Source organism: Xiphias gladius, chromosome 17 (assembly GCF_016859285.1).
Source record: "Xiphias gladius isolate SHS-SW01 ecotype Sanya breed wild chromosome 17, ASM1685928v1, whole genome shotgun sequence".
NCBI classification, from domain to species: domain Eukaryota; kingdom Metazoa; phylum Chordata; class Actinopteri; order Istiophoriformes; family Xiphiidae; genus Xiphias; species Xiphias gladius.
The window spans coordinates 8,167,817-8,193,077 of NC_053416.1; the positions used below are offsets into that span (position 1 = coordinate 8,167,817).

The 25,261-nt window shown below is 40.9% G+C and overlaps 1 protein-coding gene across 1 annotated transcript in view; it reads right to left on the minus strand.

The window, feature by feature from the left end:
• Positions 1-21,677, minus strand: part of fryb (furry homolog b (Drosophila)) — a 39,595-nt gene extending 17,918 nt beyond the window's left edge. The window contains 33 exon segments of the mRNA XM_040151572.1: positions 63-319; positions 779-950; positions 1,106-1,205; positions 1,647-1,801; positions 2,060-2,170; positions 2,278-2,438; positions 2,676-2,848; positions 3,046-3,137; positions 3,628-3,685; positions 4,533-4,657; positions 5,382-5,571; positions 5,782-6,041; positions 6,156-6,242; positions 6,558-6,722; positions 7,001-7,114; positions 7,576-7,702; positions 7,914-8,021; positions 8,349-8,481; positions 8,568-8,739; positions 9,118-9,204; positions 9,804-9,912; positions 10,139-10,242; positions 10,793-10,894; positions 12,855-12,953; positions 13,275-13,367; positions 13,759-13,927; positions 15,319-15,399; positions 15,655-15,734; positions 16,244-16,334; positions 17,039-17,178; positions 17,325-17,378; positions 18,545-18,738; positions 20,729-21,677. Coding sequence (XP_040007506.1) covers positions 63-319; positions 779-950; positions 1,106-1,205; positions 1,647-1,801; positions 2,060-2,170; positions 2,278-2,438; positions 2,676-2,848; positions 3,046-3,137; positions 3,628-3,685; positions 4,533-4,657; positions 5,382-5,571; positions 5,782-6,041; positions 6,156-6,242; positions 6,558-6,722; positions 7,001-7,114; positions 7,576-7,702; positions 7,914-8,021; positions 8,349-8,481; positions 8,568-8,739; positions 9,118-9,204; positions 9,804-9,912; positions 10,139-10,242; positions 10,793-10,894; positions 12,855-12,953; positions 13,275-13,367; positions 13,759-13,927; positions 15,319-15,399; positions 15,655-15,734; positions 16,244-16,334; positions 17,039-17,178; positions 17,325-17,378; positions 18,545-18,738; positions 20,729-20,786 — 4,221 coding nt within the window. The 5' untranslated portion in view covers positions 20,787-21,677.
• Positions 21,678-25,261: the final 3,584 nt, after the last annotated feature.

Here is a 25,261-nt window from a genome sequence, read left to right on the forward strand (position 1 = left end):
AAAGACAGCAGATGTCATTGGGCAAGATGGAGCAATTTCACAAACAAGCACAAACTTCTCACCTTAGCAGTCATGAACATGAGGTTGTTGAGCACCAACGAGGTCGCCTGCAGGGAGCCCCAGCCATTACCTCTCAGACTCGGGGACAAACCCATGCCCTGTGCCTGACCGCGAGGTTCCTCTTCGGGTGTGCAGGGGCTTGAGGCAGGGGGTAGAAGCCCCGTGTCCACTAGCTCAATGTTACTAAGCCAGGGCAGCAGGTAGGATAGCATGATCTGTCTGCCGTTGGGGTGGCTGGTTGGGAAACGCTGGCTCACCTCTGCACGGACAAAAAAAAATGTCAGAGGAGTTCATGTTTTAAGTGCCTTGAGGAAGCTGAGCATTTTTTAAGGGTGTTCAATCACAGGAGAAACACAATGGGGGAAAATTTCACATTTGTCTCAAGGAGATTAATGGCCTCTTGGGAGTTTTGACAGTGAGGGGTCAAAGAGCTGTATTATGTTCAGCACATCTGACCGATCTGACCGATGACTATATCATTTGTTACTGACTGATAGTGTAGGGGGGGACATAAAAGGTTAGGGAGTTGAGAGGAGTTTTTATTAACTTTTGCAATTAGGATGTACTGTTCTCCACAAATTAAATACAATATGATTCTAGTCTTGGCCCTGTTTCCTGGACTTTGTGATGAAGAATCAAAGTATCTTGTACTTTGTGACACAAAAGTGTTACACTGTCTGTGCATAACCTGTTTACATATTCAGCATCAAGCGATTACCTGAGAAAAGAGGCAGAGTGAGCTCTGGGTACATGCTGGCCAGCTGGATGGAGAGTTGAGACAGGTTGACGCTGTAAAGGGGAGGCAGGGGGCCGTGTGTGCCATACAAAATATTACCAGGCTTCTGCTCCACCATCCGCTTAGAGTACGCACACAGCTTAGACTCCAGCACCTGCAGACACATTATTTATCTTTAACAGTCAAAATGCATTTTCAGGTTTTGGCTTTCTCCTTTGGTCTCCTCTCCACCTCTTCCTGTGCAATTAATAAATTATTTACCATTGATTCTGAGTCTACCTCTTCTGTGTGCTGTATGTGTGAATGTACCTGCATCAGCTGCATGGATATCTCATATATTTCTCTGCTGGTGTCTGAGGCTTTGAACAGCACCAGGTTGAGCAAGGTCACGAGGTCACATGGGTAATTCCTGGAAAAATAAGGAGGAATGATTATTAGTTGCTGGTTAAAATGGAGAATAACTCAATGAATGTTAACAGACATGTATGGGCAGTGTGAACAATAACAGCTTGTAGAGTATGTGTATTCTATATGGACCATGTATGACTTCACTGGCTTAAACTGTAGCCAAGATAATAATTCCCATAAGACTAATGAAACTAAACTTTTGTAAGTATGCATTATTTAATTTCTTTCCATGTGCTGCTTCTACATATGTTATTTGAATAACAGTAATGTGACAATTTATTGATCCTCATAGGTAAATTTCATTTGTACTCTCCAACACAGAGGTCAGAAGCTATATAGCGGTTTCCCTGGAGCTGGTGGATCTTCGGTGTCTTGAGAGAGAGAGAGAGTGTCTGGAGAAAACATCAGCAGAGCAGATTCTAACCAATGCATGATTTCCTACCTGTTACCGCAGACAGTGGCGATGGCCTTGAAGCAGCCAGATGCCAGCTGGTAAGATCCAGTGAAGCAGCGGTCCACGGCCCAGTTGAATAGATTGATTTGGTCTGGGTTCAGTTCTAAGAGCAGAATCACCACCTCACACCCCAGACGGTGCACCTATGGCAAACACATTATCATGTAGAGGGACTAATCCACAGATAGGAAATAGCACAAAATGAGCATCAGTAAACAAGAAAACTGAGATTAGAATAATAACTTCCTGCGGTAAACTTAAGTGTTGAAATTTAAAAATATTAGGAATATTCAAACTTCTTAGGGTGTCCTGAGCAGAGTGTATATTCAGAAGAAAAATAGCATATAGAAAGCTGCTGTGCGAACAGTTTTAGGTAATAGTAGATCAAAGAGTTGACATACCCGTAGGTCGTGGCAGGCCAAGATGTTGTCCAGCCATTTGTAGAGATAGCCGTCAGTAGAGAGACCCACGTTGTCAAACACTGGGCCGCAACACAGCACTGCTGACATAGCCTAGGTAACAAAAGTTGAGTTAATCCTAAGGTTTCTGTAAAATACAATGAAAGTCAAAAGATGACAGAATAACTCCTGCTGTGTAGTAAGGTTTGGACATCACTTACCTTGAGAGCACAGTACTGGTAGCGAGTGATCTGATGGTTGCGGTCACTGTAACGATCGAGGGGAGTGAACATGACACTGAAGGGTCCAGCCCATTGGCTGAAGAGGATGAAGAGATGGTGTCTCAGAGACTGCTGAGGGAAGAGGAAGCGCCTGTGGTGGACTGCACAGATGTGAGTGCGAGAGAGAGAGAGCCATGGAGGGTCAAAGAGGAGACAGACTTCTATATAAATTTAAATTTACATTTGGAATCTATGAGCATTTGTACTGAGTGGCATTGAGATTTGTTTGTGGCTGCAGAACACGGGTAAAGCCAAAACTACTGAATCTACTACTGCTGAAAGACGAATGTACTGTATTATGATATATAATATCATAAAAGAGGAATAAAACGATTTACCAGGAACACACTGGATGAGATTGGCCACCATCCCGCTGAAATGGGCTCTGATGTCTTTAAGCACGTCCAGCTCCTTCTCATTCTCGGCCTCCAGAAGCATCCGGGTTAGATCCACATACTCAAGGAACAAGGCACCCAGTGCCAGGGAATCACGCTCCAGTGCTCCGTTGGTGCTATAGAGGATGAGAAGGAAATCTAATTTCGGTAATCATAGAGACCATCTTTTATGGGAATGTTATGTGTGTACATCAACAGGGAAAAGCATGAATTATTACAGTTAAATAGCATTAGCCTTTAAACCCAAGTGCATAAGAAAAATACCAAAACAAAATAACTAGGGGGTAGTCAGTAGATGGAATTTGTGTGCTACCTGTCACTGATAACTCCTGCATTGGCCAACAGTTCAAAGATCCTCAGCAGCTGCAGCCTGAGAAGATCCCTCCTCTCTCTGCGCTTCTTGTTCTGTAAGCACAGACAGGTTTTCAGTTTATACTCTGTGCTGGGGAGTATGATCAACACTCAGTTTACACCACATCTTCAAGTCCTTAAACACACAATGTCAATTTTGCAGCTGAATTAAAAAAAAAAACAGTATGTTACACGTCTGTTATCTTGTTTATTATGGGATAATTGGTTTCTGAAAGGAAATGTGACTTAGCTTTGCACAAATAATCTCTAAATCCATTTTCATAAACAATAAATTATTTACTTATGAAAACATCTCTATTAGCTATGAGCATACACTATGTACAACTTGAAAGATATACTTCTACACTGTATTTGTATTTAAAAGAGGACTGACTCTGGATTATCATTATACTTCACCTGCAGAATATTCTCACAATTTCCTGTCTGACATCAAAAAGTGTGTGTGTGTGTGTGTGTGTGTGTGTGTGTGTGTGTGTGTGTGTGTGTGTGTGTGTGTTTGTTTGTGTGTTTGTGTGTGTGTTACCTCAGGCCTACGTTCCAGTGCTTCCTTCATCAATGGATGGAGTTCTTCAACTAGCTCCCTAGACACACAGGATCAGAGGGGGGGCATAAATCAACTGATTGCCTCATGGCTGAGCTGCTAAATGAGCCCGATCAAATCTTCCCTCATTGTACATAGAGGATGATGTGATATAAGGGAACAGAATGGTTTTTAACAGATATCTATCTTGTGCAAACCCAAATGTCACATGCCCTAAAACCACTAATCCTCAAGCACAGTAATATTAGAAAAATGCGTCTGTGGAGACCTTAATCTCTTTAATAACAATGAGCGCCCTTTTGGAAAACATTTTAGGTTAAAAATAGATGATCTTTCTAAAATGAAATACCTCCTTTTAACAATGGAATCACTGTACTTTGAAAAAAATGTGATAGATCCCTGTCCCTCTACTAATTCGCTTGTAGATCAGTGATGGGGTTTTTTTTTTCCTCTAAATGTCAAAGAGGTATGTGGCTCATCTCAGTTATGAAGAGAATGTACAGCCTGATGGCAATAAGTAGCAGATGAAGGCAGAGTAAAAATGATGAGTCGTGTCCTTTTTATGTAAGATATAAAGAATAATCTTGCACATCATACATTTTCTATTGTAATCTAAATCTATCCAGTGTCCTCCATTTATGCTTTGTGCACTCTCTGAAAAAGCTAAAGCTCACACCGAAGAAGAACAGGCCAACACAACAATAGCAAACAACTGTTTTATGATTCTTCAACAGTCATGTGAGCATTAAATCAGAAATGGGTTTTCACGATAAACAAATTATTTGTCGTCTTTTAAAACAATACTTGGCACTTGACCCAAGTCTAAGATGTAAGAAGTTGTGCGTGTTTTTGTAGCTGTGTATTTATGCATGTTCCTGCTCCAGTACCTGAAGACCAGAGCATTTGTGCATCCAAACCCCAGCACCAGAGACTCTGTGATCTCCAGACTCTCAGCTCTCATCAGCGGGACAAGCTGTTTCAAAAGCCAGGCTACTGAGGGAGTGCCTATCACCTGAGCAGTAAAAAAACAAACAAACACACAAACATTGATCAGAATGAGACATTTGAAATCCCAACTATTCATACTGTAACTGCGGGCAACATTAACTCTAAAACTAAGCTAAACCTAAATCTAAAACTGATCCATATTTACAAAAATATATAGGAATCCACACGAATAGGATTAATGCTGAGAGCCAATATGATAAAAAAGACTCTCCACCTGAAGATTATTCTGAACAATTCAAATCACATTCATCAGTGCATTTCGAGATTAAATATTTTCTTTTAAAGTTGAAATGATTCATTGATATGTGAATGGAAATAAAGTTAATCTATAACTATTTTGATCATCCATTAATCTTTTAAATCAAGCAAAAATACCAATCGTTCTCCTGTCCCAGCTTCTCCAATGTGAGGATTTGTCGCTTTTCTGTGGTTTATATCATTATAAAATGAATATTTTTGGATTGTGGACTGCTGTTTGGACAAAACAAGACACCTGAAGACCTCACGTTGAGTTCTGGGAAATTGTGATGGACATTTTTCACAATTTTTTTGATATTTTGGAAACAATTAATCAACCAATCAAAAGATAATAAGAATAACCAATAATGACTATCTGTGCAATTCCAAAGCTTTTCAGGGCCTGGAAATGATAAAGTAATTCCAAACATGTCTAGACTTTCCGTATTTGATAAAAACCCCGGTTATCTTTTTTCAGCACAAGCACGCACCTTGTTGTCGTAGGTGACACTGCCATCGGGCGTGGTCGCTGTAATCTCTGGTGTTGAAGCTCTAAGATGACCGGGGGACATGATGCTTGGCTTAGCCACACCTAGACACAGGATCAGGTAGTTACGCCACAGTGAGATGTAGCTGTCGCTGGAGCCTGCCGTACTGGTCTTCTTAGCATTCACTGGGCTGCTGTAGAAAGAGGTGAAAAAGCAGAATAGGCATTTGGTCAGATATCTTAATCTTTCACGAAGATATATCATTTGCTGTATGAGAGACAGGGTCATTCTATGTACACAGACATTTTGCGGGGTTGTTCCTTGGTATTGGTTGTTATTTTGGTTATTTAAGTTACAGTTAAATGCCTGAAAAAAACACTGTAATTAATGTGCATTCTTGTACTTGGGGTCAACCAGTGGCAGTAGCAGCTGTAGCCGCGTGAAAACGTAGGGCCAGGCGTATCCCAGGGCGACGGGGCAGTGTTTGGGCAGGTGCTCCTGCCGCAAGAAGATGTGCAGACAGAGCACCCACGGGTCCTTCAAGCACTGGGCAAAGATCCAGACGTGGCTAGGGCTCTTCACGTCATAGGAACTGCTAACCAGGCGAGCTGTCCACTCCACCAGCCACTGCAGGTCAACGTGGTGGCTGAGCGGCAGGGTGGACTGAAGGAGTGGAGGGGAAGAATTGAAGAATGATACACAGCAGCAAAAGCAGTAATTTGGAAGATTGTGATATAAAGAACTGATCTGATGTACTAATGTTACTGGTACACTTACCGAGTCAGAGACAGCCACATGAACAAAGCTGTCCATTACAGCTGGGCTCAGCTGATCCATGACCTCTATCATGGGTTTATCATCATCCTGGAGGGGGAGACATTTATAGACTCGGCTATTTTTAAAACTGCGTCATACAATGTGAAAGAATTCACAGGCTGCATGTGCTGTATCTCCAATCACACCTACAGTCACATACCTCCCCTTTCATCCAGCTATTTCCATGTTCTTTCTCTTTCTTAAGTGAAAATTTGCCACCAGCTGCCTGATATATTTGTCATTGAACTGTATATTTATCTATTTTGCCAGTCACATACAATCTATACAGGTGTTTAAATAGTGAGAGTTGTTCTCCTGCCACAATGTCTGATTGGTGAAGATGTCAGCTTTCCAGTACTATACCTCAGCATGTCCCAGAGCTGTGAAGAGGCAACGTATTTCTCTTAACACACCGACCGCCAGCTTCCTCGTGCTGATCTGACATGAGCAGAGGAGCAGCAGAGCCAGGCCCTCAACGGCATGTAGCACTGAGCAATGAGGGCTTCGCTCTGGCAGTCTGGGGCTGGCCTGACAGAGAGGAAGACGCAGAGGTAGGAGAAGTCATTTGAGTGGCGAGATACATCATTGGTCCAATGTATTTGGGAAAAAGAAATTAAAACAACCAGCGATCTCAGAGATATTGGTTGTGATGATTGAACAAAAAAAATCTGATATGTATGTAAAATGGTTTTTTTTAAAGAAATGAATTTAAACAAAAAGTGACGTTATGACTGAGGTAAGAGGGGAAAAAAGTTGAATGAAGTGTGATTGAAACTGAGTTAAACTTAGCTCTGCGCTGTACAAACCTCAACTCCGCCTCGCATCTTCCCCTGGAGCTGCAGAGCTAGCCTCCACTGCGTGAGCAGCTGGAGAAGGAGCTTCACAGATGCATCCTGCAGACCCTGATGGGTGTCTTGGACCTTGAATAGTTTGGGGAGGGACATGTATGGAACGGCTGTCAGTGTCAATATTTTAGCGTATGCTCTTAATTCAGAAAGGATAATGCTTTTTGAATCACTCGAGTTGTTTTTTTCCCTCTGATTGGCCTCCTGTGGCACGGAAGATAATTTTGCAAAGGTAAGCTACAAGAAACTACTAAGATCATAAATCACGGAGACAGAAAAGTCGGGGCAATGTTTTATGGGTTTTATTGGCCTCTTGCCCAATGTCAGCTGGAATTGGGTCCAGCCACCCCTGACGTTCAAAGGATAAAGTAGTATAGCTATGCATATTCAGCCAGAGTGTGCGACATTTTCTTCCTTCTCTCAATTAACCAAGCACGTCTAATCAAGCCAAATGCAGGATATAATCTTTTACTCCGTTGCATTTACTCTGTTGTACTGTCAAGGTTGCTGTACGTTACTGTCAAGTTCGGTTATACCTCACGCAGAAGGAAATGCGTGTAACCAAACAGGACGTCTTCCCTCCAGTCTGAGAAATCCAGTAATAGGCTCTGCAGGGAGTTCTGGGAAATAAGACGAAGCTCATCGTCCATGTGCACTGTAAGTCTGGGGGATAGATGACGACATATCAACAAAGCGGAAAGAACAAGATCTTTTCTGAAAAAAGATTTCTATCTTTTTTCAAATAAATATCTATATAAACTGATAAAGTTGTACATAACTTCAAAAATTATTAGAGATTTACACACACCATTTAAAAAACTCGAACAGGCTTGACCTGGGATAAAGACATTAAGATGTCCTGTCTCTAACTCACCGTGAGAGCAGGTCAATGAGCTCAGGTTTGGACATGCCATCAGGAAGGATGCGAGGAATAGCAGCCACACATGTCCGGAACAGGTCGATTTTAGGCTTCCTTTCACCACTGTCAAAGATGGAGGGGGATGTTAAGCAACACTTGAGCAGGAGAAGTCAGCTATTTCTCCCTTTCCTAACTCAAAATACAGATGAGTCATGTTTGCAAAGGTTAACAAAGTATCTATTATAACCATGAACAACATATTTGTCATTATTTGTCAGGAATTGTACCAAAAGCTCAGACAGTAAAACAGCTTAATATAAATAATAATTTATGCTCACATGGCTGTGTTGCATTTTTAAAATAGCCTTTCATTTTTTAATCAAATAGAATAATCCTCAAGGCTGAAAGGCAGAAAAAACAGTTTAGCTGCTGCACTTTGTAGTTACATACGTGATCATGTCCTCTGGTTCTTTGTTGAGCATCTGGACGCTGGTGAGCATCATGCAACGTCCCACCTCCTTGTCCAAGTGTCTAAGGATGTTGTCCAGAGCCTTTCGCACCTGGGAGTAGTACAAGGACATGCCTGTCGGGAACAGAAATAGACAGTACATGGAATTAGAGACTACAATCAAATTAAACTAGCTTGAATGCTTGCGGGCACAGACAGACCTATTAGTTTGGCTTCCTCTTCAGTCAGCGTCTTGCTGAGATAAGTTTTCTTCTTCTTCAGCGAGTTTCCGGAGGGCAGAGTGGCTCCTGTGTTGGGCATAGGAGGCTCCCCGTCCTTTTGCTGCAGAGCATCTGCTATCACCAGGAACGCCCGCAGACCGATGTTCATACGCTGGACCAAAGATAAAGCTCAGCATCCTTACTACATGCCAGAGAGTCTGTTTATCAATGGCAATGGTGAAATTTGTAGGGGGGATTGTGCGCACGCACATCCGCAGGCAGAGCTTACACTTTGACAAGCAAAAGTCACATGCTGAAACGCACGACAGAATCTATACTACTGTATATAAATGTTTATTGGGATTTTAAAAACATATTCGATAATTCAGTGATGCTGAATAAGGCAAAGCTCCAACAGAGAGCATACTGTTCCTTACCTCTCTCACTGACTGAAGAGCACAAGTAAAAACTAGAATGCTCATCCTTGTAACATATACACGGTTGATTTGAGTGCACACAACTGCATGTCTGTGTCTGCTTTCTTTTTTACCTCTGGGTTGAGACTGAAGGCTTTGGCAGGTTTCCCAACACTCAGCAGGTCAAATATGATCTCCTTCATGGCAAAATCCAGTCTCTCCTGAACAGAGGACACACATACTGGTGTTACAGGATCTCAGAGTTAATGCGGTTTGAGGCAGCAGGTACATCTGGCGTCACCGGTGGGACATTTTAGTACTTAACTGATTTGATTAATAAATCGTAAGCAAATTAAAAGACAAAACAAGAGATGTAAGGTCTTATTCGTTTTATCTATGTTTGATTCATGAAAACACACACTGGGGTTCTACTAGTAGTTGCTAAATGACATATATGCTGTTTGGTGACAGCAGCATCCACAAAGCCTTGAAGAGCCATGAATGCATACACTTTAAAGACGATAGAATGAGTTACAAAGCTTCAACCTCTCATACAGCCATTAGATGAAATGTAATCAATTGTGATCATGGATTCTAGTGAAATGTAAAAAATATCTTTTGCCCAGTTTCTGCAACCGTGCCAATGACAGAATTCTGGATTTCCCAGTGGGTTTTTTTTTTATTCAGCGATAGCACAGAGTCACTCAGGATAAATCTTAAACCCCCCTTTATTTCTAATGTCCTTTGACCTGAAGCAGAGAGAACCAACCTACATCATGCAAGTTTGTACCATGAGAGTGTGTGCCAGCGCTATACACACCTGAGCTATAAACTGGATAATCTTGACAAAAATATTAAGGGGCATGTCTCTGGGCACAACGCTGCGACTCCCTTTGGGGAATAGAGTGGAGGTGATGGACGTCAGGCGACTGAAGGAAGAAGGAGAGACAAGAAAGAGGAAACATACATATTTCACTTTTAATGATAACAAATCATTTCCACATCAATTTTAGGAAGTATCTTTTCTTTGAAGTATCGTTTGACCAATGTATTGCACCAAAGTTAACACTGACATATTGACGCTAAAGACATTAGAAGTTTAAAACTACATCTTACATTTTAATGGTGTGAAATACAACGACATGTGGCTGTTACCTCTGCGTTCCAGTGTTGCTCTCGCACTTTATTCGGATCATGTAGACCCACAGCAGGCGGTAGAGAGATTCTAGAGCTACACGTGCCATCTTGGGGTCTTTATTCTGCATTCACATATTCAGACAAAAAATAAATTATGTTTCATCAAGTACAGTATTTCAGATACCTCCACCTAACAAAAATGTTCCACTGGGTTTCCTCTAAGTCAAACAAAATTTCTGAAAGAGGTGTGATAGTACTCTGACAGGCATTCCTTACATACTGTAGCTTCTAGACATGTCATAATTTACTGTATTCATGACATACACTGCTTTTTCGGCATTTACAGTGTGATTATGAATCAAACTTGAACAGAAGTCTTTAAGTCCCCAACCAATCACAATGTTCTTGACCTGCAGTGTTTCCCTTGATGCAAAACATACCAACGCTTGATTTTATAGTTGGAGACGTAGTGCAGCAATTTGTCGCGTTAAAGTTCAGTGTTGCGTGCATGTACTATTTGTCACTTTGTCAGAATCATTCCCCATGGGGAGAAATGTATTGCACAGACTACATAGTTTTCGTGTGCGAGCCTAACACTGCCTGTGACCTATAAAAATAATCCCTACCGTGTTAACGCTTGCATTAGCAGTGGTATGGACAGAAAGGGCTGACCTTGAGGTTTGACAGACAGTTGTTGAGGAAAATGTGCCAGCGGCTGAGGAAGAACTGCTTCTGACTGACACACAGCAGGCAGGTCACCAGAGGATACAGAGCCTGGTGTGGAGAGAGGACAGATGGGAGAAATTTGCATCAGGCACCTCAGATGACAAGTAGTAAAGTATCAGAGCATCCAATTTCAAAGTTCATCAGTCGCTGGATTTAAATATAAAAGATTCAGACTTTTTTACTCACCACTTTTCTAAAATAACTATGCTGCTTATTACTTTGAAACTATTTCTTTTTGGGTCACCTGCTCTACAGACATAAAAAGTTTTAATGAAGTCAACTCTGAGAATCACTTATCAAGCTTAAATCTAAATTCTAAACTCTTCCTTTGTCATTTAATAACCATGGGCAATTACATTATGCGAGACTAAGCTTCACATTTTTTCACAATCATGTTTCACTTGTTTCAGGCCTTATAAATCCTTAATTAACCTATTCTTTCTCAATCATCTACTGTATGTCGTCCCCTCTGGAATTAAGCCTTTTTAACAAAGCATAACACTTCTTTCTCTGTGCTTCATCTTGCCAGTAGGTTTCATGAGAAGAATAGGTGAGACTGACTTTAGTTCATTTATGATTGTGGAACTGAGAACAGATTTCTTCCTTCACTTTATTATCAAAATTAAAACAAAAACAATACCATTACAATTTTAGAGAAGAGATCAACACCCCAAGAATACCAACATAAAGTTCACTTACAGGAATTCTGAACTTGGTGTCTATTCTGTTCAATCATCCGGCAAGGCCATTAAAGTCTGCATGCAGATCATTCTTAAACATGAATGACTTGCTAATGATTGGCGTGAGTAACGTACACGCTTGTCATGAATGGTTTCCAAAATGCTAGGTTTGAGGGTTGCATCATTTACCTGTCACTCCTTATAAAAGTTGTTATTTGTTATCTGTCTTTCTCAAATTTCATAATCTCCTCTCTCTCAGGCACTCAGAATGTAAAAAAATAACAATTATGGGAATGAACCAGATGACTGACATTCCTATCATGTCTGTCCATTCATCTCTTACAAGGCAGGTTATTGTTGGTTTGTGTGGATGCCCAGCTGCTACCTCACCGGTTTGGAACAGGCACGCACGATTACGTATTTCCGCCCACAAAGTCGCTGTATGTGGATTGACAATGCAACTGCATTTACACTTGTGTTCAGTGTGCGTCATTATGCGTCCCTGACTACCTCTGGAAGTGGTTTGGCCCATCGGATCACAATCCGTCCTCAATGCGTCTTGGGTGCGTTTACACCTGTACTTTCATGTGCTCAAGCGCTATCCGATTGCAATCCGAATACCCAAAATACATTTAAATGCCAGGTGTAAATGGGGTATCTGTTTTATTAAATCAATTCCTTCTAAAAATCCAACCAATATAAATCAACTTGTTTTAAAAATTTTTATCCATGAATTGAGAGATTAAGACAGGTTACAGAAATAAAATAGAAAAAAATTAAACATGAGTTTGGAAAATACTTCAAACAAGTCCATTTACACTGGAAACAAGTTTAAAAACCTTTCTGAAATGGCAGGTTTTTTGCCTGCAAAAATGTTTTTATACGAGGGTTAGGGTTAGTAAGGAAACAGGGTAAGGAACGGGTTTAGTCAAATTTTGATAATCCTGTGTCACAAACTGTACCTATTTTATCACTTCCTCAACATTCATGGTTAAAACCTTCAGGCAGTGGCAAGGGGAATTTTCATACCGGTCCTGATATTAAACAGAGTAGTTTTATTGCATGCTTGTTCGTGTGAGACTGCTATCTTAATAAGGGAGATGTACTGCATCTAATTTGCTGATTGCCCTGACTGCTTTGGGCAAATACTGCCAATCTGGCACCGCTTCAAAAACTAGCCTGCATACTGCACTCCCGTCTCCTTCCCATGGAGAGATAAAGTCCACATGTTGGAGAGTTCCAGTAATGTGCTTTCAACAATCGCTGGTAATGGAGAGGAAATGAAGAGAGATGAGCAGTGATGAAACAGAATATGAGGAGAAACTTACCAGAGAGTGTTTCTTCCTAGAGGACAGGTCCAGCGTGGTATCGTACAAGCTCTCTACGAAATTTCGAAGACAAGGCACATTCACCTCATTCTTCACAGTCTGAGGGAGGACAAATAATGCAGAAGTTACATCCCTAGACATTTCCCTTCAGAAAATTGTGTCTTTTTTTCTACTTTACTTGATGCAGACAGACAGACAGACAAGACACCATATATTCATGATCTTAAGATTTACATTAACTTTAAGATATAGCTATGTATATTTACAGAAGCAGACATACTGTACAGCAGAAACACAGATATATGTCTTTTACTTAAAAGACAAACAATAATAATAAAATCTGACTCTGGCTTAAAATCAATCAAAAAAAGCAAAAGTGAACTGAGTATTGCTCTGAGCAGCAAGAGGAAATGCACTTACAGCAGCTACAGGTACAAGTATCTCCACAAAGAGCCCAGCCAATGAGTGCTTGATGTCTTTATCCTTTACTTCCAAGAAATACTGTGCACACTCCTAGAGACAGAAAGACAGACAAAGTCAGAGACAGCAAAGCAAAAAAAAAAAACAGTATATGTACATGATAATCCTGCGAATGCAAGGTCACCAGTTCATATCCCTGTTTTGTTATCGGGGAAGGAAATGAGAAGAAGGACTCTCACCGCTGCAATTACCATCAAAGTGCCAATAAACATTGCACTTAACTCCTAATTATTTCAGTGGAACTTCTCAGGAGCCAACAGGACAGCTCTATGATAGCACTAAATTGCTTCCAGACAGAAATGTAGGCAGAGGAAGAGTACGTCTGTCCCGTAAATACTCCCTGAGATTCCACACCAGAGCCTCTTTGCAAGTATTTGACATGTAAATAACGGGTAAGGTACCCAATGATTTCAACTCAGTCTACCTGCATGAACTGGAAGGAGGCTTCAAAGTCTTCCACCGGGTACATTTTGATGCGAAAGAACTTGAGTCCCATGATCAGGCTGATGGTGGACTGAATGACGTAGGGGCTCTGCTCCTTCTGTCTCAGCTCCTTCAGCTCGGAGATGAACTTCTTCCTCACTGCTGGGAACCTGTCGAGAAAATGGTGACCAGATGTAAACAGTCGCTCTATTCTCTTGAGTTTTAGTAAATGTTGTCATATCCAGGTCTCGGTTGAGTGGTGGCACCGGTTAGTGGAATTGCTACAACAAAGTGGCAAGAATTTTTTCACGTTTGTTTATTTCCTAATACTGTGTACTTTTACTCCTCTGTGCACCTGTTTTCTTGCTTTCGCACATGGGTGTGTGTGCTGATGTGTGTTTGTGTATGCACCCATCCAGATAGATTTTGCCAACAGTGCTCTGCAGGCCTATATTTAGAATGGCATCTGGAGGGGTGATGTGGAGGGAGTGCGTACGTGTGTGTGCGTATGTGTGTGCGTGCACTTGCTCTTAGTGTTTGTTTGCACATGCTTTCGCTTGCTTCACAGGGGTTGCCACAGCAGTTAAGTAAGTTAAACAGTCATCAGCCTTCTGTTTAGTGCTGACTGTTTAAATAAGATACACATAACCACTGTGATCCATAAACCAGCCTGGGAAAAAAAAAAAACACACAGATAAGAACAAAGTCTGTGCTCAAATTGTTTGTGTGTGCAGTCAACATTTTCATAGACCTGTGTGTAAATAATGCAGTCCATATAAATAACACTGAAAAGGCTGTTAGAAATCAACTAAGAAGCTCTATAGGTGGAAAACCCATCGTCTACACAGAAGAAAGTCGACATTTGCTCAACTAGATCGCAAAGTATTGATTTTGATCCATTATTAGATTGTGTTAAATTTTGCGGTTAAGCTAGTGTTAGCGTGTGTGTTTGTGTTTGTGTGTGTGTGTGTGTGTGTGTGTGGGCACGCACGCGCATTCGAGCTTACGTGTGACTGCGCTGCCCTGTGAACCCACACCTCCTCCATCACAGTAATAACCTCTTTGAAAATGGGAACAGCGCTCATCTCTCATCACACACAACATTACGCAGGCGGAGGAGCGTCATCTGGAGTGTCATTATCCTCAGGTGCCATCACGCACGCACACAAATGTATGTACCAACATACATGCGTGCAACACACACAACCAGACTACTAGCACACAGACCACAGACAGCATTTGTAATTGGTGTTTCCACTGAAAAAGGGGTCAGGAGGAGGACAGGTAGCTACTGCAACTACACACTCAATCTCCCACCCTGACAAATCAGCCCCCAGCTGCAGCGTGACCTGATTACAAAAAGATTTTCCCGTGTGTGGGTATGCGGCAGACTGGAGATTACCTCAACAAATTTACACACAATCCATTATATTTAAAAAAAAACCTAATGTCAACAGATACATGAACTTCCTGTAGATATACAAACATTCAAATGTGTGCACACACAAACAGATATGCAGCATAAACATTAATTTGCACAATAAGTGTAAGTCTACAGTACCTGGACTGAGCTACAACGCCCACTACTTCAGCATAGAGGTCAGCCACTATGTGCATGTTGCCTGTGTTGGGTCCCAGATACCTAAGCGGTAAACACAAACATCAATATCCACCAAGTATACTGCGGATGTGGAACTGTGATAACAATACACACATTTCTTTAATTTGCAATAGCTGTGCATACATGCGTGTGGATGGTCATAACTGCATGTGAATATCCCGCAGTTGGTCCAAAAGTGAAGGCAGTAATGCACTGAAACTCTAAGCTGTGCTTCATTCAAATCATGCGTAAGTGAATTATTTGCGTTTGTGTGTTTCTTTCTGTTATCGTTCTTACCCTTCCTTGTATTTGAAGTGCTTAAAGGCCAAGTTTATAACTTCTTGGATGAGTCCATCCAAAAGAGGATGGAGGGGGATCTGGATAGAGAGGAAAAAGTTGTCACTTTATTTTCAATTCTGTCTGTCACTTGATGGATAGGAACATTTAATTAGAACAATGCGTCCAAATAAAATTTGAAATTTCCTCCTATTCTGCTCACGTCAGGGGCGTTTGGTGTGCATTGTGCACTACTTCCTTGAATCCGTAACTTAATCGAAAATATGCAATCGTATTGATTGCGAATGCAAAATACTGCATTTGGACAACTGATCTCAAGCACGTTGTTAATCAAAGAAGAGCCCATTAAATTTTCATATTGTATCCTGTGGTTGTTTTAACCCTTTTTTCTGTATTACAGTATGCAAGCATTTGTATTAACGGATTAAAACAAAGAGAAACACTACTTTGCCAGTTGTTTTCCAGCCCTTGGAATACTTATTGAGGACAGATTCTTTTAAACGCTAATAAGACTTGACGTCTCAGAGCTAATATCGTGGAGACACACAGTATTTGGACATAAAATACGGCAGTTCAGTATGAGACTCACCTGCTTTAAAACTTCTATAAGCACTAGAGAAAAGATGAAGTCTATTGCCAGATCTCTCCTCTCCAATAAGTAGTCCTTCTGTTGCTCATCACTGAGACAAACAGACAGAGAGAAACAGAAAAATTATTTGTCACATTCGCTGTAAAAGTGTTGATCCAGTATGGGCCCCCCAAGTGCACACTCACTCCGGTTCTTGCCTATGCACTCGGCACGCGAATATGTTACATGTGAAAATCTGCTTATTATTGAATTACCCTTAATCAATTAATTCTAGGCACCATGTGGTCCATCATATAACTGTGTGTACTCAGTGCGCTGTTTGTTTGTTATTTGGGAACAAGCTTCGGCAAAGAGGACAACACTTTCAGTTCTCCTTTAGTTGTAGAACCTGCGCAGTTTGTTTTCAATTGTAGTATAATTTTACAAAAGTTTTCTGATGTTTTTTTTTTACTGCTGTTTATGTGGCACGTTAGTAGGGCTATATAGTTAGTCAGTATGGCACTTTCCTACCCAGTGGTTTTCAGGGTCCTCATTACATTACTGAGTAAAAGAGACATTACTGCCTAAAATTTGTTGAAAAAAACTATATGAGAAACATGAATAAATAAAATGTTTTAAAAAGGCACAGTGTGAACAAGTCCTGTCTGTTTGACATATGGTGGTGATTTGTTTTTTTGTGTTGTTAATTTACTATCCACATTTTTTATGAGTACGTGACTATTTACTCTTCGAAATCTATTCCAGCTTCTGTGGTAGGTGAAGAAAAGAGTGTGGGTACTGTTTGTGTTCTCTCACTTTTTGGACTTGGTGTTGGCCCTGGGTCGATACTCATGGGACTCATCTTCCAGGCCGTTCTGCCTCTTGTACCAGTCAAACAGAGTCCTCAGGATAGACGGCAGGCAGTACTCTGCTAGAGAACTCATACTGCTGATCAACTGCACAGAAGGAGGGAGAGCAGGTGAAGGTGAAGAAAGAGAAAGGGAAAGGAGAAAGTGAATCATAAGAAAATAAGATCATGTTTATGGCTAGGTTTGTATGACACATATTGGCGAGTACGTGTCCATATCAGGGGTGTACGCACCTGGTCGAACTGTGGGTCCTCTCCTCTCTGCAGAGATTTGTTAAGTGGCTTCTCCTGCGTCAAGAACAGGGGAAAACATTCATGTCAGAAGAGACAGAAGCAGGTAGATAAGAAAGACTTTTACACAAGAACCTTTACAGACAACCAATGTACAAAACTTCCTTTCCCTTAAGGTGTTTACATAGTGAGCATCAAAGCTGTTGAAATCAAAACTCAAGACTGCTCAAAGGTATCAGTCCTGTCTGAATTTTTTAAAACTGCCTGTATCTCCCCATACTCTAACCTGTATACCTGTAAATACTTTAGATTTTTTTAAACCTATGCCGGTGTTGAATGAAAAAAGTGCCTGTAACAAGAATGTAACTTTTTTTAAAAGTTTGAAGCCCAGAGCCGATTTCTTCCCTTAGATTAGATTAGATTAGGTTCTTAGGGGCTAATCTTTTTATGAGATAAAAGGCTAAACCTCTTAATACCACAACACATTTTAGACTGTGCTCTGATTTCTTGATTTATTTGGAGAGCTAAATAAGACCTAATTAAACCCCCAGCCCCAAAGAAGCAGTTTGTGGAGAACTTTATCAGTGAGTCAAAAGGGTAATGACAGAGACTTAATGGTTTGGTTACAGTATGTCACACATATTTGATTAGTCCTGAAAGCAGAAAAAAATGCAAATACGGGAACCCAAGACATCTACATGGTAAACCATTAATCTGTTTTGATCAAATCCCACCAACGTATGTGTATGTGCAATTTAAAAACAATTTGATGCTGTATGAGACTAAAGTGTATGCGTTTCATATAGGTAGAGCACATATATTCTTTCCTTATGGATTTGGAAGTCACAACAGGAAATTGTATTTTTAATGATGTGATGTAAAAAACTTTTTGTAGTTTCAGCTGCTCCACAAATGCATCAGAGGTTAGACAGAAAATTGTAGAAAAGGCAGTATAACATACAGTAGCATTGTGAATCACCCGCAAAGGCCTTGATCTTATTTAATAGACAAATAAGTCAAGATGCAGGGTATGCACTATTTAAGAGTAAGGCACACTGCACTTCCTCTACATAAAAAAAAAAAAATTTATTCAACAAACACCATCATAAAAAGCCACTCTGAATAACACAATCAGATAAAATGTCAAAAATGTTGTAACCTGAGAGAGATGGCATGGGAAATAGAGACAAAATAATACGAGAGATCGATGCAAAGTCACTCACCAGTGGTTCGGCCATGATGATGCGAATCTTGCGTTCCGAGAGCAAGGTGAAGTTGGCGAACAGGCTCTTTAGGACGAACTCGCCCGGCTTACTCTCAGGGTCCACGTTGACAGGCGCCATGACGACAGGACCCTTCCTCTCTCCCAAGGTTCCACTGACTGTTGGGAGTGGTGGCTTCAGTCCCACTGGAGAGGCTGGGAAGAGTTAGGACGGGTCCATCAGTCTAAAGTGGGGGTTTTCAAAGTCTGATATAACATCAGTGTCTGAGGGGAGCCATATTTTTGTTAATCCAATCTTTATTTTTTGCCTTGCCTCTATTTGAGGCGTATTTAATGATCTTAAGTTTAGAACTGTTTAACTCGTAATGTTGGGATTTTGTGGGACATAAACAGGAAGTATAATGTTGACAGGGATTTAGACTTGAGCAGTGTTTTTTTTTTTTCTTTTAGTTTTTATTACGCCTATTTTTGTAAACATTCTGGCACCATTAAAAGTATGCAGAATTATCTATTGGCAATTGCAATGTAGAAATGGATGCAAAGTGGAATACTTAGATACAGAAGAAAACTTAAAAACATGATGATTTTGAGGCAAGTTCTGGACTCATAAGGACTATCTCATTTCTGTGATTTCTCAGCAGATTTATGAATGCAAAAATATGTGTATCATGTCTGAGTGTTCTGTTTTGAGTGAGTTAGGCTCAGAGAAGGATTATAATTTCTGACTGAAATTCTGGCGATCAGGTACTACGGGTTCCAAAGTACCTTAATTGCCTCCAGTTGAGTTGTGTGTCACAAGGACTGCTGCACCTCTAACTGCTGACTGTGTCGATAAACAGCCAAATCAATACACTACAATAACTAAGTTTCAAATGTTTTCAGAACACCAGCATAGACTTGACCCTCATGTCTGTCCCTCCGCACCCCTCCTTCCACTTTCCCCCCTCACAGTTTGAAAACACTTCCTATGCTTGTCTGATATACAGCTATTAATTCTTCACCTAGTTCTCTTACAACTGTGTTATTTTCATACAAAAACATCCCTGCATTGTAGAGAAACAGCTGAGAAACAGAGCCTTATCCTCTCTCTTCAAGCAGTTGTCTTAATAAACCTCATACTTAATGAACAAACAGAATTTGTCTATGTCAGTGTGTGTGTCTATGTCACGTGTGTGTCACGTGTGTGTGTGCGTGCAGTGTCTGCTCTGCAGTCCATGTTTTCATTTACGCCTTTCGATTACATCATAAGGGAAACTGGGCACTATTAATTCTCGCAATACGTAATGATAAACAAAACACACGACAGACAGGGAGTGGTTGGCATCTAGAAGGGGAATGAGTGAGAAACAGACAACAGACGGAAAGACAGACATACAGACCGAAACAGACGGGGCATTTCCTGTCATGAGTCTTTAAGAATATTGACATGCCCTTAAAATAGAACAAACTCAACACATTAAGAAACCACATATTTCCTCAGCATCATTGACTATGCACTGCAAGACTTTGTAGAAAATGTAAGCATTTTGCACTATGGACTACTGTTACTGCCAGTGAATCATAACCAATAAAGTTTACGAGGACATACCCAACACGCAACTTCCCCCGCAGTTAGAGTAGAGTATTAGCAACGGCTGCAACAATAGCGATCAAAGGAGGCTTTTGTGACTGAAGTGTTTGCGTGTTTGATTCCCCTGAACATGCTGAAGAGAACAAGGTGCGTAAAAATACTTTTTTCCACAAGGTGAAACAAAGCAATAATTTACCAGAGCATTTCCAAGAAGTGACAAGTGTGCATGAGTTAACAACTCCGTCAGCTCTCACTGACCTTTCATGACCACGTGACCTGACCTCACTGGTGGGGGGGTGTACATAGATACAAATTCCCAGGCAGGAATCTACTGGAATACAAGACTCTGGTTTTCTACCTGTCACCAAGTACCTGCTCAAGGAGGAATGTTGGGTCTCTGTAAATAATATTATAAAGAGTACGGTTTAGACCTGCTCTGTATGAAAAGTGCCCTGAGATAACTTCTGTTATGGATTTGACGCTATATAAACAAAACTGACTTGAACTGACTTGACAGGACCCCAGGCCTCATACACAGCAACCTGTCTGTGTGAAACCTGAGCACTCACAAGACGCAAACATGCGTGCACATAAACACACACCCTTCACGCTTACCGAGGCCCTTGATGAAGCTGATGACACTAGCCCTGCTCCATTTAGTTGGCACTTCCATGGTGCAGACAGCCAGGCAAAGACACTCAGATACAATCGATAGAGGTGGGTAAAATGGGAAGAACCAATGGGATGGAGGAGGATTGGGACACTGGAAGAGTTTACAGGGTGTAAAACACAGCTCCCATGATTGACAAATAAAAGTAATTCCTTGCAGGAGATTGGAGGCACAGAAGTCTGTCTTTATTATCCATCTACTCCACCATGACAGTAAGTATCGCAGTAATGTCTGGCCTAGGCGCTAGACTGGTTTAACCAAAGCTAAAAGTGTGAAGCTCCATCCTTCAAAAAATGATAGGGAGGTGAAGTTAAAGTCGTTTGGCTGAGGCAAGAAAGGAAACTCTCATGGCAGCAGCATTAAAGCTCCATCCCGCATTCAGTCCAACTGAAACACAAAGATATGCTGTATCCACAGACCGGAAGAGCCATAGCCAGAGTGAAACTGCCCAAGTGAAGACGACTTGACGTCTCAGAGCTGCAAGTGTTGCAATCACAGAGGAAGAGATGGTGTCAAAGTGTCTTCTCAAATAACAGAGGAGACAACCAACTTATTCCGTTGTGAGTGAACTCTACCAACTGGGATAGAGAAATGTTCCACTGCGCTGATCCAGCAGAGGCCTGGGTAGATCAGAGGCTGTGTAGGGCCCCATGCTTGAGAGGTATATGAGCCTACAGACCAACTATCAGTTTCTACTTAGGCTTCTGCTCCACCTCCAGCCTGCCGTCACGTCTCTGTACGACAGCTCCCGTGACCTTGGAATCCTTGAAGCCCATTGGAAAGTTTGTATTGAAATAAAGTGCTTCTTTAAGAGTGGTTTTGTGGCTGTCCTTCAGTTGTCAGTAGCAGTTAAGTAAAGTCTGCTCCTTGTGGAGATCTGACCAGAAGAGTTGGGTTGGAATTTCAACACTGCCCCGAGAGAGAGGCGAGGGGAGGCGGGAGGAGCTATATATAGACTACTGGCGGACACTCTCTTACATACCCACCACTCCCACTGACCCCTACTCATACACAAGTGCACACATATGAAAATAGAGATACACTCACAGAGGCACAAACACACAAACAGAAACACACACACAGAAACACACACACAGACACACACACACAGACACACACATGCATGCACTACAGTTGGCCAGGGCAGAAGTAATATATCAGGAAAACCAAGTAATGTGGTTAAACTACAAAGCAAATGGCACTAATCTAATTTAGTGAACAAAAGGTCGACCCTAAACAGAGCTAAGCTGTTACAGCTTCTCAGTGCCATGAATTTAAGGTGTGTGTGAATTTGTACATGCACGTCTGCGTGAGTCTTTTGCATTTTGGTGGGGAGAACAGATGAGATTAGGAAGATGTAATGGGGTGTTGATATAGTGCACCAGAGCACTTCAAGGGACCCTCGACATTTGCATGACTCAGCATTTTAAGAGATGAATCAGCAGAAATCTGTCATGTCTAGTCGATACAAGTCTACCTTGGATTACAGCACATTGTATATTCTTAAAGGTTTATTTAACATACCATGTCGGCAAGGCCGAGATGAAAGAAAGAAGGAAAGAAAGAAAATATGTTGATGGAGAGACTGAGATGCCAAAGACACAAATGAGAAAGAAGCAGAGTTAGACAGATGAGATGGGGAGGATGAGAGCAGAGCTACAACGATTGTTCAAATAACTGATTAATGGACCAACATGAAATTAATCAGCAACTATAATAATCATATAATTGTTTTTAAGCAAAAATAGCAAACATTCCCTTGTTTCAGCTTCTTAAATGTGAGGCTTTAATGTTTCTCTTTATCATACATGATAGTAAACTGAATATCTTTGGGTTTCAGACTACTGATTGGAAAAAATCAGCAAAAGACATCAACTTGGGCTGTGAGAAATTGTAACCAGCTTACTTCACTATTTTCTGACATTTTAAAGACAAAACGATTAATTGATTGAGAAAATAATTAGCAGATTAAGCGATAATGAAATTATCGTTAGTTGCAGGCCTAGTAGAGAGATTCAAGTTATCATCCATCATCCATCACATCATACAAGCAGGCAAGCACACTTAAGGGATGGATCATGTCATGCATTGTGAGGCAGAGTGATAACAGGTACACATCCTGACACATCAAGCAGCTATCAAACAAAAGTCATCATACAGAGGTTGAAATTAAGTCCAAGATGTTAACTTGGATTGGTAAGCACTTCAGAAAGTTTTCCCAGCTGGTAAAAACATAAATTAATCCTGTACTGCTTGTACACTTTGTTGACTTAGTGCATTGCGATGAGTCACTTTTAAAAGCATAGAGAATTACCACTGATTGACACCATTGACAGCCCTCGACAGGAGCCAGTAGCACCAAACCTGTATGTTTTCAGAGGAGGCACGTGACAAACTACCACTGTGTGCGATTAATGTATTCTTGCATTTTCATTATGGTACTGCTGGTTGCATTTTGGCTAACTGACTCGTATGAGAGCTTAAAGTTGCGCTTAAAGCTCTCATAACTAACTACAGTGAACAAACAAAGGTAAATCTGTACACATAAATCACAGGTATATTCACATATACAATTAAAGAGACATATAGCCTAAATATAATAATTATATTTCTCAACAATTATTATTCAAAATGTACGCCTCCTCTACTCACGTTCTTACACACATTACAGATGTAAACAAACCCTTAAGAGGATCATTTAACTTTTTATTATTAAAAAGTTAAATTATTTTACTTTAATTATTTTAAATTAGATTAAGCTGGCAGGTTACAATATTGTGTTTCTGGCTGGTATGAAATGGAGCAAGTTCAACTTGATGATGTCAGCTATTTATCTAGTGATTCCACTCAGTAAGTAACTTATGCTTGAAACACAAACCTAATTTGGACTTACCAGGGCTTTTTCTTGGCTTTCTAGCCTCCTGAATGCCATCATTATCATGACCTTGGAGCAGACAAGCCTACACATGAACTGAATTTGGTCCTATAACTGAAACAAGCTGGAACTTACACAAACCAGGTCATCATGGCTGTGATTTTTTTTTTTTTTTATTATATTATTATAAATGGCAGAGGGGGAACCATCAACACATCCTTTGCAATTCCTTTGTAACCAACATAACCCCTGCTGACAGAAGCCTTCACCACACACCTAATATATGAGCTTGACCCAGCTGCTCAGCTAACCACACACACACGCCAGAATGTTTTTATGGTGTCTAATGAAAGGTACAGACAACCTGAAGACCATTTAGCAACAGAGAATATATAGAGGCTTCTATATAACTCCTAAACTACTCACAGAAAAGTGCCCACACATACTGTATATGCATACTTACACAAAAATGGAAGCTAGCACAAGTAATGTTCAGACAATATGTGAAATCGCACATTTACAACGACAGGAATAACAGCCTGCATGCCCATCTCTCCATTCTCTATATCGACAAGAAAATACTGATATTACAGTAGAGATAGACTACAAGCTGCATGGTGGTGACTATATTAGGGTCCCAGTGACACAATAAGACAGTATTGCTTTCTGCTTACTGAAATGTTTCAGGTTCATGAGCCCAGTGATGAAATTGGGGTAAAGTATAGAGTCTCCAGTTGGCAACAGTGTTGGATGACGCTGCTGCCTCAGAGTGGCATACAGTAGCTTTACCTCCTGTTTGGTAAACACTGACTCAGGGACGGAGGAATTGATTTGGAAATGTAAACAGAGCATTAAGTAGGGTTGACTTAGGTAGAATGATAACACATGTAAACATAGATCTGTTTTATATTCAATGGTAATAATAATTATTATTATTCTGGTCGAGCTTGACAGAGTTATTGAACAAAACTCCATTAGTGCCAGTCACAAAGACTGTAACAAAGTCAAAGACCGACTTCTTCTTTTACTGAGCAATGTGCTTTATAATTAATATTAGAAAAAAAACTGCTGACGAGCCGGATTTACCCTTTGCTAACCCCTGGAGCACTTGTCTCTCTCTCTCTCTCTCTCTCTTTCTCTCCAGCCCTTGTCTTCCATTATTCCATTATTCTATTATGTAACATTGCCAAATACTGACAGTGTGATCAGACTGTATGTTGCCATATTTTTAGTCTCATCCACTTCTAACACAAAGAGATACACATACAAAATAAGTATATTCTGTACACTAGAGGATGTAAGGACGGCTAGTCAGTCTTACAAGAGCAGACCGTATCATGCATTTGTTTGGCATGCCAGCGACAACAACTGTGATGTGTTAGCTGTACTCACTCCCTCCTAAGGACTTGAGCAGAGACTTGATGCTGATGTCAAAGAAGCCTGAATCCTGCTGGCTGGTCGCCATGGCTGCAGAGGCTATGTCGCCACGGTGACAGACAGCAGAGGGGGGACAGGATGGCAGGATGACGCGTTGCAGACACAGCAAGCAAGAGAAAGAGGAATATGCTCTGAGAGAGAAAGACTGGGAGAGAAGGAGAGAGGG